The 15810-nt window shown below is 39.3% G+C and overlaps 1 protein-coding gene across 1 annotated transcript; it reads right to left on the bottom strand.

Annotated features, from left to right (window-relative positions):
• Positions 1-10902: 10902 nt before the first annotated feature.
• LOC139158516 (ovomucoid-like) lies at positions 10903-14650 on the bottom strand. The gene is made up of 4 exons (XM_070735838.1): positions 14500-14650; positions 12595-12626; positions 11313-11422; positions 10903-11024 (listed from the first exon to the last, which is right to left on the bottom strand). The coding sequence occupies exons 1-4, from the start codon at positions 14552-14554 to the stop codon at positions 10976-10978; spliced, it is 246 nt and encodes an 81-aa protein (XP_070591939.1). The 5' UTR covers positions 14555-14650; the 3' UTR covers positions 10903-10975.
• Between the last annotated feature and the right edge of the window lie 1160 nt (positions 14651-15810).

The raw sequence follows: 15810 nt of genomic DNA, 5'->3' as shown, positions 1-15810 counted from the left end.
ATATTCTCTCCTTATCTCTTATATCATATATATTCTCTCCCTCCCATCTACTTCTCTTCTTTTTACTTTCTATTGTTATATATATTACTTAATGTCTATTCTCTTACATATGTATTGTATATTGGACAAAGAATAAATAAAATAAAATAAATCCTTTATAGCTTGGTGTCTTAGTGGTGATGGGAGAGGGGAATTGGCCCATAGCTTGTGCAACTTGAGCTGCACGTATGCACATCAGCCCGCCATTCATACAAATCATGCTGCCTGCACTCGTGCTGGCCAGCCACTCATGTGGCCTGGTTCTGAACAGGCCACATCCCAATAGCGGGACACGGCCTAGGGATTGGGGACCTCTGATCTGATACATCTAGTTTAGCAATGTCTTCTCTAGCTGACAGTATCTTCCCAAGGGATGAAATATGCAAAGGAGAATTCTGTTCCTTTTCTTCCATCTGGATACATTGGTGAACATTCAGTTGGGCAGTGGTGGACAACTTTTGTGACTCCAAGATCCATTTTTTTATTCAACCCTCTCAAGTTCTCAATAACAAAATTAACAATTTTGATCCCTGACCCTGAAACAAATTCTGCTCATTTTACATATGAATACCTCCATGCTCTTCACTCCCACTTCTGTAGTCTATGTCCATTCCAGCCACACAGTTATTTGTCCATCCTGGACCCAGATGTACAGCCAGGAAATGTTGTGATACAAATGCAGTGCGGTTTCAAAACAGTGCAATTGTTGCTCCATTTCTTTTGACACCAACAGTTTCCTTCTGAAAATACAAACATTGAATTGTATGCCACAAACAGCTTAAATCTCCCATTGTCTTCCTAGCAAGGAAAAGCAAAAAAATCTTGGTTCCTGGCCTTTCCCACTCTGCATAACCAGCTCATCAATAATAATACCCCCATTGCTCCCAATCAAGTGCATCATGGTCACTAAGATGCTCACCAACATCGTGGAGAGTAATACTGTAATGGCCTTTCTGAGGAGAAAAAGAGATTCTTGGCCTATAATTATTTTATCATCATTCTGTTCTTTCATTATTTTTAAACAACTTCTATATATACTGCATGAGTTACTTGGGCAGAGGAAAAATTTTTCAGAAAGATTTACCTACCCATTTTAATGTCTGATAGTTTGATGCAATCATTCTGGATAATTGTCCATCTTCCTATTTATATGGAATTTACAAAAAAAAAAAAATGTTTCCAATTTTTTACTACTACTTGTTCTACAGATTCTATACAAAAATATGTACCGTACATTAGGATCTATTAATAAGAATCAGATTTTAAAGAACCCTATTTGAAACCCCTTTTATAATTTCTATAAAATTAGACATCCTTGATTCTATGCAATGTTCTGGCATTTCTGAAAATATTGACCATATTTAGTGAAAAACAAAAATATCTGGACTGCATTAAATTATTTTTTTAAAGGAGTATAATTCAATGTTTGTGTATTGATTTCTGGGAAATGTGTCACAGTTTATTCACTCTTGCCACCTACTTTTCCTGCTAACTGTGTGTCATTCAACTTAAACAAACTCTCAGCTTTTTTTTAATACATGATAGGCAATGGAAGGGAGACCTGGCAGTTCCTGAATAGAATTTTGGTTTTAGGGGCAGAGTCAGAACAGATTACCCTGAAGAGGTTTAAATCAGATGGGTCATGTATAAAAATATGAATAAAATATGCCATACAAATATCCATCTAATCCAAATTAAAATCTTATTCATTCTACACATTGCAACTCCATTTCCTCTTGTCACTTATACTTAAAAAAAATCCTTCAACTGCAACAATATATGTTATACATATGGCATCTTTCTCCATTTCTTTTCTGTGCACTCTCCTAGTATTTATAGACTATAGGCCTGAGGTTTGTTTAAATAGATTGGGTGGTAGTTTCTGCATAGAGAAAAGGGTATGGAGATACCTTCTGAGTTTCCCCAAATAGTTACATTTTATTTCAGGTTGAAGAAAAATTGAGATTGTACGATGAACTGAGATGCGACAATAAAACCCCATGAAATGAAAGTGGTCTGGCTTCACTTGAGGACATGTCAACATGGGAAGAATTTGGGGATGAGTAGAAATAGGGCATCTTTTTAGCAAATTATTTACCTATCATTTTTTCTTAATGAGAGATGGCTGCATGGTCTGTAAAAAGACAGTGAGACATACATTCATAAACAGACACACATGTACAAACACACACGTTTAATTATATTTCCCTCCAGCAAATTATGTTTTCTGCGAAATTTTGACATTATGGGAAGCTGTGGTTTTGGTTTGTAATATTTAGTATCCTTTAAACCTATGGAACACAGGGCACGCATGAAAATCAGCTTTTTATGTGCTGTTCACTGTGAACAACACAACGTGATAGCACTTACTAAAACATGTTTTAAGCTCAGAACAGGAATAAAACTTTAGAAACAAACTCAATCTTGCTCTTTCTTAAGTTTCTGGAGCATAAGTGCATCATAACTTTTTGACCAAAAGGGGGCAATACTGTGTAAGTAGAGAATGACTTCAGCATTTCATGATCTACTGAAAAATAAACGGAAAAAAAAAAGACAGGAGATGTGTTTGATAATTTATTCCTTTATACTCTGAGCGATCTGAAATATTTATAAAGACTTCGATCCTTTTGACTCCTATGGCAAACATTTACATTTGCCTTGTGAATTGAATATAGGCAAACTATTTTTTATTTAAATGTAGTTAAACATCTGTTTGCGTTTGAAAATCTTCCATTCCCAGCATGGCAGTTGGGCTGTGCAAGTTCTTGAAATCCAATGGCTGGATGGTCTATACAAAAGGCTCTATAATGATTAGAGCAGGGGTGTCCAGCCTTGGCAACTTCGGTATCTATGGACTTCAACTCCCAGAATTCCTCAGTTAAAGTACACAAGTCTTAAACTTGCCAAGGTTGGCACCCCTGTATTTTTGCTATCTGGATTGCTCTTCACTTCCTCATTGTAGAACTGTAAGGTATATTTTACAATGTTAAGTGATGAATTAAGGTGGGATTAACTGGACCCCCTCCAAATTCTTTTATTGCAAAGATCTGAAGTCTGCACCTCTATGACTGGTATTACACATTCAATATATCTAGTTGTGTTAAGCCCTATAGAACAAACGGAAACACAATAACAAGAAGCACTGCTCAATAACTGCCCTGCTGAAATTTCAGCCTCTTGTCTTATTTGGTGCCATGGAATTAAAGATAGATATGGGAGTCTCTCTACAGACTCCCATTTCCTCTCACTCCCTTAAAAATCCCCACAGGCAGAAACTACTCCCCTTATTTGTCTCCCATTATCAGTGAAAAACTGTCAGCAGCTCTCTAGAAGGTGGACAGCTCCCATGTAACCCACAACCAATGACGGGCAACCATTCCCAGTGTCACTGGAACAGCACAGGATTTGGCTTCTGCACATGCGCAGAAGCTGAATCTCACACGAATACGCAGAAGGAAAAAACCCAAAAACAGCAAAGAAGGAAGTTATCTCCACTGCCTACCCTGCCCATTTGCCCACCTGCTGCCTGCCCTGCCGTGAGTGGCATGTCCACCACAAGTGCCTCAAATTCTCCCCTGCCCACCGCCTGCCCTGCTGTGAGCAGTGTCTCTGCCATGACCAGCCCAAATGCTCCCCTGCTATGAGTGGCGTCTCCGCCGCGAGCAGCTCGAGTGCTCCCTTGCTCGCCACCTGCCTTACCTTTCTCTCCGGTGCTTGCGCGAGGCTTCTCCCTCGCTGTGCTGAGAAGATGGCATGTGGCATAGGAAGGAGGCTGTGCAGCCCCAGGCTCCAACCACACAGCCTGTTCTGTTCTCTCCTGCACTGCAAGTCGAAATCTCCATCCTTCCAGCGGCAAAATTTGACCGTTTCTTTGCTTGCACGGCTGCGCGGAAGCAAAAAAACTAGTAATTTTTATCAGAAACACACAGGTTGCGTATGCATGGCACATACCCACCTGGCAGCAGTGAAGCTAAGCTGCACGCTCCATTGCTGCCATCGGAATGGTGTTCCCGATGTTCTGGCTCATTGCCCATCCCTACCAACAACCCTTCTAAGATGTCTGTCAATTAAAGGGACAGGAGAATTATCCAACTTTGTTTAATTCCACCCTCTTAAGTGTTGAAAAAAAGCATTTATATTTGCTGCCTTTTGTTAATTGTGCATTGAAATCTGATAAAAGAAGTTCACACGAGACGTTTGAGGAAGAGAACATAAATGTTTACTCTCTCTGGGTATCCCAAAAACGATTTGCAAAGTGTGATACTCTTCACAAGAAGAGACACCGGACAGAAGCTAAAGAGTGGGTCAATATACCTGATTACAAGACCTCCCAATCCTATGCTAGCTAATCTAGCGTGGTGGGTTACAACCTATCACAAAGAGACACAATTCCTGCTTTAATATGGTCTACATCCTATTTCCTTTCTCCTAAAGATGAATAGTACCTTATATGGTTTATCATATGCCCTAAACAGATATGAATTGGGTAACTTTATGTTCCACAAGAGCAACAGATGCTTATCAGCAAACACTTATCTTGTTAAAACAGAATTTAAACAACAGACACGTATCTTTTTAATATAAAACTTAAACTATTTTATACACAATGTATTTTCCTTCATTAATGAAGAAGCCACCTTATGGGATTGGGCGGCATAGAAGTTGAATAACCTCTAGGCAAACCCAGGAGGAAGAAGGAAAATTGCAAACTTGTTTGCCATAGGCCTTTTGGTCCTGGTTGTTGCCAGGTTTCTGGCCTAACAAGCAGGTGGAACATAGTGTCATGCCTGAGTTTGTTCCAGGAAGCCTGTATGCAAAGCTTCTTAAGGTTGAAGCCTCTGGACAGACTGTTCTCTAATTCTGCTTAGGTATGAAGCCAGCTAGCTAATCTTGATCACTCTCTCAGCCCTAGGAAGGAAGGAAAGGCATATGACATCTGGGAAAAAAAGGTCATGAAAACTGCAGAGATTTTTGAGGTAATCAATATTGACTTAAAGGATCAAGGACAACAAAAAAAGTATGCTGATATATTGTTTCCAAAAGAAGACTCATGGAAAGATAATGCTTCTCTTTGTTTATTGATAAATCAGCCAAAGATATTTAATGCTGTAAGGCAGAGGTCCCCAACCCACAATTTGCCCTAGATTGGCAGCCCTCTCATACCCATAGACAATTACAATGTTGCCTGGGATTCGCAAACTTTTACAGGGAATTCATCCCCTCCTTTGCAAAAATTGCTAAACCCATGCCAGTGATATTATGGTAAGAGCTAGAGCCAGAGAAGTTGCCAAGGTAAAGTACAGTAAGTAAAGTAAAGTACAGCCTCGGACCTATACCTTCTATAAACTCACTGACATGGAAAGTCGGTGGGCAGTGTGTGGAAAGGAGGCTTTTGCAGTGAGATGGACACTACTAAACCTCCACCTTTTACAAGGGGGAGGAGAAACTGTTTGAAGTCTGGACTGACCATAAGAATTTGGAGCTCTTAGGACCCCTTGAAAACTATTGCCCAGCCAAATCTGTTGAGCTCAATATTTCAACTCATTCAACTTTGTGCTAAAACACATCCCTTGTGTGTGTGTGTGTGTGTGTGTGTGTATGTGTGTGTGTGAGAGAAATTTCCTAGCTTTCATGCCCCAATACAAATGCAAGATGGAGGAGGAAGTACATGCCAACATTCCCCTTTACCCAAACCACAGCTCAAGTGACCATCCACCAACAATGCCGCAACCCCCAAGACCAACTTACAAGCAATTTACCTGAACTGTGATATTCAAAACCAAACTGGAAGCAGACCCCTTATTCCATGACAACCCACACATCTTGACAAAAAAGGGAGAAGCTAGCATGACACAACTTCCGAGTCCTTCCTATCTCCATATGGCACACAATCAATTTCCACTGAGCAAATGTCTCTCATGGCCAATTTCCTGGGACCCTTTGTTGTTTAACACAGCTATCTCCTGTTTACCATAAAGCAAGGTATTTTATCACAGCCTTTGTCCTGTTTACCCCAGGCAATGTAAATTGCATCCTTTGATCACACAGTTCTCATCCTGTTGATGCATTCTTGTTATCCGAGGAGAGTTGTTGAACTGTTTTATGGCCAGTCATTTCCTTAAGCAGTTTCACCAGAAGTACAGACTCATCTTATGTGACTTACGTGCAGTCCTGTCCTGGCTAAATGGAATCAGACTGTATAAGGCATATATGCTAGAAGTACAGATATTAAAATCCTATCCTAACATTTATGCTACATCGGTCGTCTACACCTTCTCCCAGGGAATTATTAATTAAATCATGAATGAGGTGCATGTTGTGATTTCCCTTGACATTTAATGGAGTAACAGAGCAGAAGCAGAAGGAAGTACAGACATGTTCTGAATCTTATTAGTATCTGAGGGCACAACATATTAGCAACAAATGGTATGTTTGGGGACACCTGGGAAGGGTAGGGAGGGAAAAGGCTTGGGGATATTTGTGGGTTATTGTCCTTTTTTTCTGGAGAGGATGGTGATCTTAAGTCTCTCAAAAAAAAAAAGTCATAGAACTTACTGAAATACAAGAAGAAAAGCAGTAGAGTGAATAGCAGAAGGTTTCCTTGCTTCATGATTGTGTCACAGAACTTGGTTGAAGTAGGAATCTTTGAAGCAGTAGATTCTGAAGTTGAGGTCTCAAAAGCTTTCTCCTATCCTTCTAGACTACTTTTGTGATATTGCACATCTCACTTCCAGATGAATGAATGAATAGAATAGAATTTTATTGGCCAAGTGTGATTGAACACACAAGAAATTTGTCTTGGTGCATATGCTCTCAGCGTACATAAAAGAAAAAGATACATTTGTCAAGAATCATGAGATACAACCCTTAATGATTGTCATAGGGGTCAAATAAGCAATGAAGAAACAATCAATATTAATATAAATCTTACGATACAGCAACAAGTTACAGTCATACTGTCCTAAGTGGGAGGAAAAGGGTGATATAGGAATGATGAGAAAAAGTAATAGAAACAGAAGTGCAGATTTAGTAAAAAGTCTGACAGTGTTGAGGGGATTATTTATGTAGTAAAGTGATGGCATTTGGGAAAAAACTGTTCTTGTGTCTAGTTGTATTGGTGTGCAGTGCTCTGTAGCGACGTTTTGAGGGTAGGAGTTGAAACAGTTTGTGTCCAGGATGCGAGAGGTCAGTAAATATTTTCTCTGCCCTCTTTTTGACTCGTGCAGTATACAAGTCCCCAATGGAAGGCAGGTTGGCAGCAAATTATTTTTATGCAGTTCTGATTCTCCTCTGAGGTCTGTGTCGGTCCTGTTGGGTTGCAGCACCAAACCACACAGTTATAGAGGTGCAGATGACAGACTCAATGATTCCTCTGTAGAACTGTATCAGCAGCTCCTTGGGCAGATGCAATTGGATGAGGAACTGGTCTGTTGCTGAAATATGGCAAGCTAGTCAAGATAACTCTAAATTTACTTCTAACACAATTAATGCAAGTTTCAAAAATGCCTCCCCCTTCATTAAAATGTCTTCAAACCTCGGCATTATAATAAACTTTTATTTAAAATGCCCTTTTAACAAAGGGCATAACAGCATGTTAGCAATAGCACTTTTTAACAGAGCCAGCATATTGCCCCCACAATCCGGGTCCTCATTTTACCCACCTTGGAAGGATGGAAGGCTCAGTCAAACTTGAGCCGTGATGAGATTTGAACCACTGACCTGCAGATCGTGCAGTCAGCTTTAGTGGCCTGCAGTACTGCACTCTACCTCCTGCGCCATCTCGGCTCTGGACTATGTTGATAAAGACATTGATAATTAGGTAAATAAAACTTTGTTACATAATATTTTGCTTTTAATGAGCTATTGGGGTGGTAGCGACATCCAAATGTTGGAGAACTGACATTTATCTGCCCAGTATTTGCTGACCCAGATAAGATGGTGATATCAGCTATCTGTCAATGGTATAGGATTTTGTCCTGCCATAACATTTCCTCTGCTTGATCTTCCTTCCGTGTCTGCTGCTGCCTCAGACAGTGTTCCCTCTAATTTTTGGGGTGGGTGGGCGGAAAAGTATAGTGTCTGAGCGGCAGTCCCTTCGGGACTGGGTGGCACAAAAATAATAAATAAACAAACAAACAAACAAATAAATAAAAAACCCACCCTGTTTTGCCTAAGAGAATTTCAAAATAAAATACTGTACTGTGTGTCTATAACAGTGAGATCATAATAGGGCAACTCTATCAATATCAAAATGCCACTTAAATAGTTGAGCTAGTTTCAAACTAGATTTTGATTTTCTTTCTCTCTTCCTTACTCCCATTCTTTCTCTTTCTCTTTTCCTTCCTCTCTTTTTTCTATCTGTTTCTCTTCCTCTCTTCCTCTCTCTCTCCTTCCCTCTCACTCTTTCCCTCTCGGCTTCTGGGCAGGTTTGGAAAACTCTGAGTTGATGATGATTTTTAAGTGAGCGATTGCTCACTGCTCAGCTTACAGGGAACTATGGCCCCATTGGAGTTTTTTGAAGGTTTAAAAAAAAAATCAACAAAGGTCAATGTGGCATATTATAACAACAAGAACAATAATTCCTAAAATAATCTTCCAATGTGAGGCTTTCAGCACTAATGGTGGATGTCCTATATTTAGATTAGACCTTGTACAGTCTACAGTACTTCTTGTTCTATGTCTCTACTAAATTTAGACCATTTTTTCTTGGATGAGACCTCAGAGTGTCAGAAGATCAACATTCTACCTCTTTACAAGAGAACTACTACAACAGCTCACATTGTACTGATTTGAAGAAGAACTATTTGGGGTTGAGGAGAGGATTACTCCCCATCTTTATGATGAGAGTAGGGGATAAACGAGGACCTTGAACCAAGAACAAGGCCGAAAGTAAAGAAACCTAATTTTTCTTATGTTCACCACACTGTGTTTTCTCTCAGGAAATCTTCTTTCCTCTTGTTCCAGGACTTGATTTCTTAACTACTACAGCAAAATTTGTCAAGATATGTCAGTTGCTGTCAAGTTTGCGCTGTTATATTTAGCAAGGCAATAAGACAGCAGTACAGGGAGGGAAAGGAATATGTGACATTGACACTTTTAGTGTATGAGTCTACGGAGAGGGGCGGCATAGAAATCTAATAAATAAATAAAATGATGCATAAAATGGGGACTGACATTTAGGAAGTGAAATGGAAGATGTCATATTTTCTGTTTATAGACTCCATGAAGCATGAAGTTGTACTCCTGCTTTAGAGGTGATTCTCATCAAAGATGCAACATGCACTGGTTGCCAATTACTTTCCGGAAAAAATTCAAAGTGTTGGTAATGACCTATAAAGGCCTACATGGCATTGGACCAGAATACCTATGACACCGCCTTCTGCCGCATGAATCCCAGTGGCCGATTAGGTCCCACAGAGTTGGCCTTCTCCGGGTCCCGTCGACTAAGAAATGTTGTCTGGCAGGACCCAGGGGAAGAGCCTTCTCTGTGGTGGCCCTGGCCCTCTGGAATCAACTCGCTTCGGAGATTCGAACTGCCCCTACCCTCCTCGCCTTTAGCATGACTCTGAAGATCTACTTATGTCTCCAGGCACAGGGTAATTGATGTATTCCCTTGTTGACTAGTAAGATTTATGTGTGGGATGATTGGGTAGTATTGACTGTTTTTAAATGATAGTGGTTTTTTTCCGTGTAAAATGATGCATAAAATGGGGACTGGCCTTTAGAATGTGAAATGGAAGATGTCATATTTTCTGTTTATAGACTCCATGCCTGGGTATGACGTTTTACTCCTGCTTTAGATGTGATTCTCATCAGAGATGCATCCATTTTCAGAAAGAAAAATACATGATTTGGGTCACGTGCCAGAGGATAGGGGAAAGCTAATATTTGAATACCTCTGAATGGGAAATAGTTCCTTTGTATCCAAGACATTGTTGAGAAGATTCTACCTTGAGGCAATCTTTCCTCAGTGACCCATCCAACCTGATTTAGCAGAATGGGCATGCTGCAACTTATCCAGACCAAAGAATGTCATACGACAGCGATGAGAAGAGGGGCCTTTTCTGCTGTAGCCCCTGCCTTATGAAATATTCTGCCCTTGGAGATTAGAATGGCCCCAGCCCTTTTAGCTTTATTTTGTGGATGTTATTTTATTATTTTAATGTTTTAAAAACTGTTTTAATTGCTCTCTAATTTTAGAATGGTAAGCTTCCCAGAGTCACTTGGTTGAGCTGAGTGGCTGTAGAAATCGAAGAAATAAACAACAAAAATAAAAAATAAGATAAATTTCTGGTTTTTTTCTGTCATGAGAAAATTTTCCCTATTCTGTGGGATATCAGTAACCAGATTTTCACCAATGTCTTTTGCTTAAATCCAATATTATACAACTCTAGTAATATGTAGCAATATGTATCCAACGGTACATTTCATTATTGTGCATTTATAGATATAATAATAAAACTAGCAATGTATGTTGATGCAAGCCATTTCAAGGGTTGTGGTTAAACACCAGGCTAGAAAACAGGAGAACATGAGTTCTAGTCCCACCTTAGGCACAGAGCCCGCTGGGTGCCCTTGGGCTAGTCACTGTCTAGGAAGCTCTAGGAAGGAATCTGGGAAAACTGCTTCTGAAATTTTAAAAACAATTGTGCTAAGAAAACTGCAGGGACCTGTGGAGGCAGTAACAGGAGTCAACAGTAACTCTAAGGTGCACACACCCATATAAACAGTATCCTGATAAGTAATTGCAAAAAGAAGATTCGTTCAGAGATGGTTTGCTTTATTTATTGACAAATCAACAACAACAAAAATTAATGGAGCAACAGAGCAGAAGCAGAGGGAAGAAGAGAAATTTTGTGGGGAAGTTAATGAACAAGGCGTGAAGATCCTGTGACATTCTTTAGTGAATTTTCCTCAGTCTTCGGCATGTCCAGGTTTATTCACATTTTTCAAATTTTAATAGCTGAAGTGTTCTGCCACTGGAACTGATGGGGAAACAAAATCAAAATGTAAGTATTAGAACCATAGAGGTATTCATCATTATGGCCAGCCAAACAAAGGATTAAAATAATCAGCAAGGGGATCTTCCTCACCCTCCAAAATTAACAAGGTGGACTCTTTGGAAGCAGTCTATGGTTTACCTGTGGTGGAACATGACTTCTGATAGGAAGGATGAGGATTCATATTGACACTTTTTTTTAAAGCCTAGAAATCCTGGGCTACCTAGAAAAATGATCTCCTCTCCAGGTGCAGTGAGTCTACTATATACTTACACATATGCATTGCAGAATTCACACTGGTTGCCATAGATTTTGCCATCAGAAGCACAAAGGGGCTCGTACTGCTTTGTGCATATGGGTTTTGGGTACCCCTTGCAATAAATCTGTGGAAGAAAAGCAAATGATTTGTTTGATAGAGCTGCCTGCTCTACTTACCAAGAAGGCAGGCCTACAGAACTTATGATCATAATATGAACATCCAATCTTTGACAAACTGATTATTGTTATCCTCCCAAACTGTAATTGCTTCTTTTGAAACTTTAAAAAAATCCCACCGTCGTATTCACTCCTGTTCCCCAAATGTCCATCCCTCATTTATGATGCTAGACAATGGATCTTTTCTTTTGATGGGCTATGTCTTATACCTTTAAGATACCATTCATGTAAAATAGTAAAGGTAACTTCTTTATTTTATCATGTTTGTGTTTCATAATTTTTTTAAATTTTTTTTTCCTTCTTAAAGTTGTTGTGGTTAGCTCTGGCCCAGCTCCTGCTCCAAGGACTGTGGATGTGGGGGAGACATCCACATGCTGCAGGCCTGTTTTGCCCCCAGTGGAATCTGCTGATGAAGGCTCCTCTGACCAAGAAGACATGAGTGACAGGGAGGAGGAGAGTGTGGCAGACAGCTCAGAAGGAGATCAATTATCTAGCTCCTCCTTGGATTCAGCACAAGAGTTAATTATACAGCCACGCATGCGGAGAGCGATGCATAGGCAACAACAACTGAGAGATTATTATCAAAGAAAATGAGGCCACCTGTGGTTGGGTGGGGCTGTGGTAATTAGTGAGGCTGCTATAAAGAGCAGCCTGTGGGTTTGGCCATTGTGGAGGATTATCTGATTGTTGTGTTTCGTGACTGCTTTACTGACTTGGACCTTTTGTGTGCTGATTTTTCCCCGCTTTGAAACTAAACCAGGGCAAAGTGTGTTTCACTTTGTGAAAAAAGAAGGACTGTGAATTGCCTCACAGCTGCAAGCTAAGTATCACAGAAAATTGCCAGTTTGTTTGGAGACGAGTGCTCTTTGCTATCCCAAAAGAGGGCTTGGTTTAAGTGAATTTTCATTATAAAGAACATTGTTTTGAATTTTCAAATGTGTGTGTGTCTGAAATTGTATCTGTGCATTTGTGGGAGGATTCTACCAGAGAGCTCGACAGAACAAAAGTTAGATATTATACAGTAATATATAAAGAATTAAACACTAAATGTACTTTCTCCACTATCACGTCTCATCCCTCATTAAGGGAACATCATTTAACAAAATATGCAGGTTTTCACCTCAAGTTCAGGGAAGTCCATTGCAGCAGTCTCTGGAAAACAAAAAAAAATCCCAAAATGTAAACATTTGAAACAATGTCTTATTAGTTTTCTTAAAAAATTAATGTACATATATTTTCGCTTGTACCCTGTCCAACCCTCCCCACCTTCCATTTGAAAATCATCGAGTAGCTAAAACAAATTAAACAAGTAATAATAGTGCTAGTGTGTTATAAAGCAGATCTAATGCAAAGCCACTTGTTTTGATTTCATTAGAAAATATATTTACATTATATGTGAAAGCTTCATTTCATTTTCATTACAGATGTTACAATGTGTTGAAAAAACTTTGCAACCAATGCCTGTGTTCATGACCTTTGCAGTATCCCTCAGTCACATAATCACAATTACAGTCAGTATGCATTATTCTGTGCTTCTCCTATTTTTCCTCTCAGTTCCCAAGTGGAAAGATTGCAGAGAAATGGATTACATGATAATTAGCAGGCAATTAAAGTAGAATATACATAGAAAGAAATGTGCTGGTGCCTGATGGGAGCCACAAACACATTCAAAAATGCCTGCTGTATTCTCCATGTTGTGCCTACTTGCTCTCTTGTAATCTCTGTCCAATTAATGAAAATAAAAGTATTTGCTCCCTTTGTAGTAGTTATCCTAGTATCAGCGTAAGCATTCCAAAGAATAGAGATTGTCAAAAATGAAATGACAGTTAGATACGTTTTATTTTAATATTAGATTTGTCTCACTGTTATATTGTTTTTGTATTACTGTTGTGAGCCGCCCCGAGTCTTCGGAGAGGGGCGGCATACAAATCTAATAAATAATAATAATAATAATAATAATAATAATAATAATAATAATAATAAATAATTTTCCACTTATAAGCCATTTAGTTTATTAATGAGTTTCCAATTAGGGCTGTTAATCAAAGTCTACCTCTGCTCAGAATGCTATTGTAAAAAATTCTCAAATTCTGTAATACCTCAACTTAAGAACTTAATTTGTTCCGTGACAAGGTTCTTAAGTAGAAAAGTTTGTAAGTAGAAGCAATTTTCCCCATAGGAACCAATGTAAAAGCAAATAATGCATGCAAAACCATTAGGAAAGAAATAAAAGTTCAGAATTTGGGTGGGAGGAGGAAGAGGAGGAGGACAGTTGCTGCTAAATGAAGAAGGTGAGGTGAGGTGAATCAAAATCCCCCAAAACTTTAAGGATTCTGAGGCAGCGCCCAGAGAACGGAAAACTCTGTTTGCTCTGGACTGCCAAAGCCTCCTTAAACGCCACCGAAAAGCTTCTCTGGCAGCCCAGAAAAGCCCGAGATGGCCGGTATTAAAGGGGGAATGGCAGGAAACTGGCCGGACCTCCGTGCCACTCTCAAATGTCCTGGGAAATTTTTCTGGGCTTTCTTAAGTAGAAAATGGTTCTTAAGAGGAGGCAAAAAAACCTTGAACACCCAGTTCTTATCTAGAGAAGTTCTTAAGTAGAGGCGTTCTTAAGTAGAGGCACCACTGTACTTTAACAGTAAAACTAAAATGTGAATAAAACTATTGTGATTGATATATATTTTTTACAAGCTGACAACAGGATTAGATGCCTGGTAGAAAACACTTGGGGTTTTTTTCCTTCCTATACCTCATAAGCTTTAAGTAAAATTGTGCCTGCCTTCTAAGTTGCTTCACATTTTGCAGATGCTACAATTAAAAGATTTTAAAAAGTTGGTGCAGAACATCAACAGCCTCCTGGCTTTATTTCTATCTTATAAAGAAGGCCCTGAGCTTGAATCATTTCCAACTAAAGCAACCCTGAGGAAGTCTTTGGTCTTTTTTTAGATGGCAGATTTAATGAGGTATTGGGTCCTCAGAGCAAATGTTCCAAAATGAAAAGTTTTGAGTAAGAAATCCAGCTCACCAGAATACAAGAACACCATTGCCAGAGCAAGCAGAAAAAAGCCTCCGCGCTTCATGATTGTGTCAGTGAGCTTGGCTGAAGTACGTCTTTTTGGAGCAGTAGATGCTGACGGTTAAACCTGAAAGCTCTCTCTCTGTTTTATATATGCATAATCCCGCGTCTTTGCTGATGTAATCTCTCATCTCAGAACAATTATATGTGAAAGTGTGACATGGCTGAAGCATGGGGAAAGATGGACCAATAAAAAAAAACCACATATATGCAAATTATCCAGGAAGTTGGAAACATATGGCATCTAAAAATGAAGGAACTAGCCAAAAACATAGGCCAATATCTTGATCAGGGCTACTTTTAATCTCAATGGTATTGAGACTGATTGTGTAGGCCTCCAATTGTTCCTTTTTCTTTATGTAATCCCTTCACCTTCCCTGGCCATTACTCTATGGATCTTGAGTTTAAAAATTTAAAAAGGATTCTCTTGTAAGACATTTTTAATAAGGACAAAAGTGTGAAAACTGTGTTGGTTTAGATTGGGTTTTTTTAAAGACCTCTGAATGATTTCTCAATTGTTCTTCTCAAAGTACCTGTCACATGAAAGTTGGGGCTTTTAGTATGAGTCTGCAAAACTTCATTTGACACCCTTCGCTCATTGTTTATGGGGAAGATATTAATGGGTGGGTTTATGCTATTCTGAATGGATACTAATCTACAATGAGATCCAAAGTAATAATGTGAATGTTTTCTGTTCAATTTTTTAATCTTACTTCTGTTGAACTTGATTGTTTTCTTGTTCAAGATGCTTTTTACTAGTGTGATTTCTGGAAAACATACTTATATCCTTGGTACTTTTGCATAATATAATATTATTATTAATATTAACTGGCAACTTCAAATATCAACCAACAAATGCTCTACCCTCCACATCGGCAAAAAGAATCCAAACCACATATATGAACTGAATAAACAAATCCTCACTACCAACCAACACTCAGTAAAAGACCTCGGAATACTCATTTCAAATGACCTAAGTGCTAAAGCCCACTGCAACAATATCGCCAAAAAAGCCTCCAGAGTTGTTAACCTGATCCTACGCAGCTTTTGCTCCGGCAATCTCACACTACTCACAAGAGCCTACAAAACCTATGCCAGACCCATTCTCGAATACAGCTCATCTGCCTGGAACCCACACCGCATCTCAGACATCAACACTCTCGAAAACGTCCAAAGATACTTCACCAGAAGAGCCCTCCACTCCTCCACTCGAAACAGAATACCCTACGAAAATAGACTAACCATCCTGGGCCTTGAAAG

Source organism: Erythrolamprus reginae, chromosome 2 (genome assembly GCF_031021105.1).
Source record: "Erythrolamprus reginae isolate rEryReg1 chromosome 2, rEryReg1.hap1, whole genome shotgun sequence".
NCBI lineage: Eukaryota > Metazoa > Chordata > Lepidosauria > Squamata > Dipsadidae > Erythrolamprus > Erythrolamprus reginae.
This window is presented reverse-complemented; position numbering and strand designations above follow the sequence as displayed.

Bases quoted from the DNA above. Each gene is read 5' to 3' on its own strand.
- LOC139158516 (XM_070735838.1), bottom strand. From the start codon at position 14,554: ATGAAGCGCGGAGGCTTTTTTCTGCTTGCTCTGGCAATGGTGTTCTTG. The intron at 12,627-14,499 runs GTGAGCTGGATT...TTTGTTTTCCAG, and splicing joins AATGGTGTTCTTGTATTCTG to AGACTGCTGCAATGGACTTC. The intron at 11,025-11,312 runs GTAAGTATATAG...TTTCCCCATCAG, and splicing joins GAATTCTGCAATGCATATGT to TTCCAGTGGCAGAACACTTC.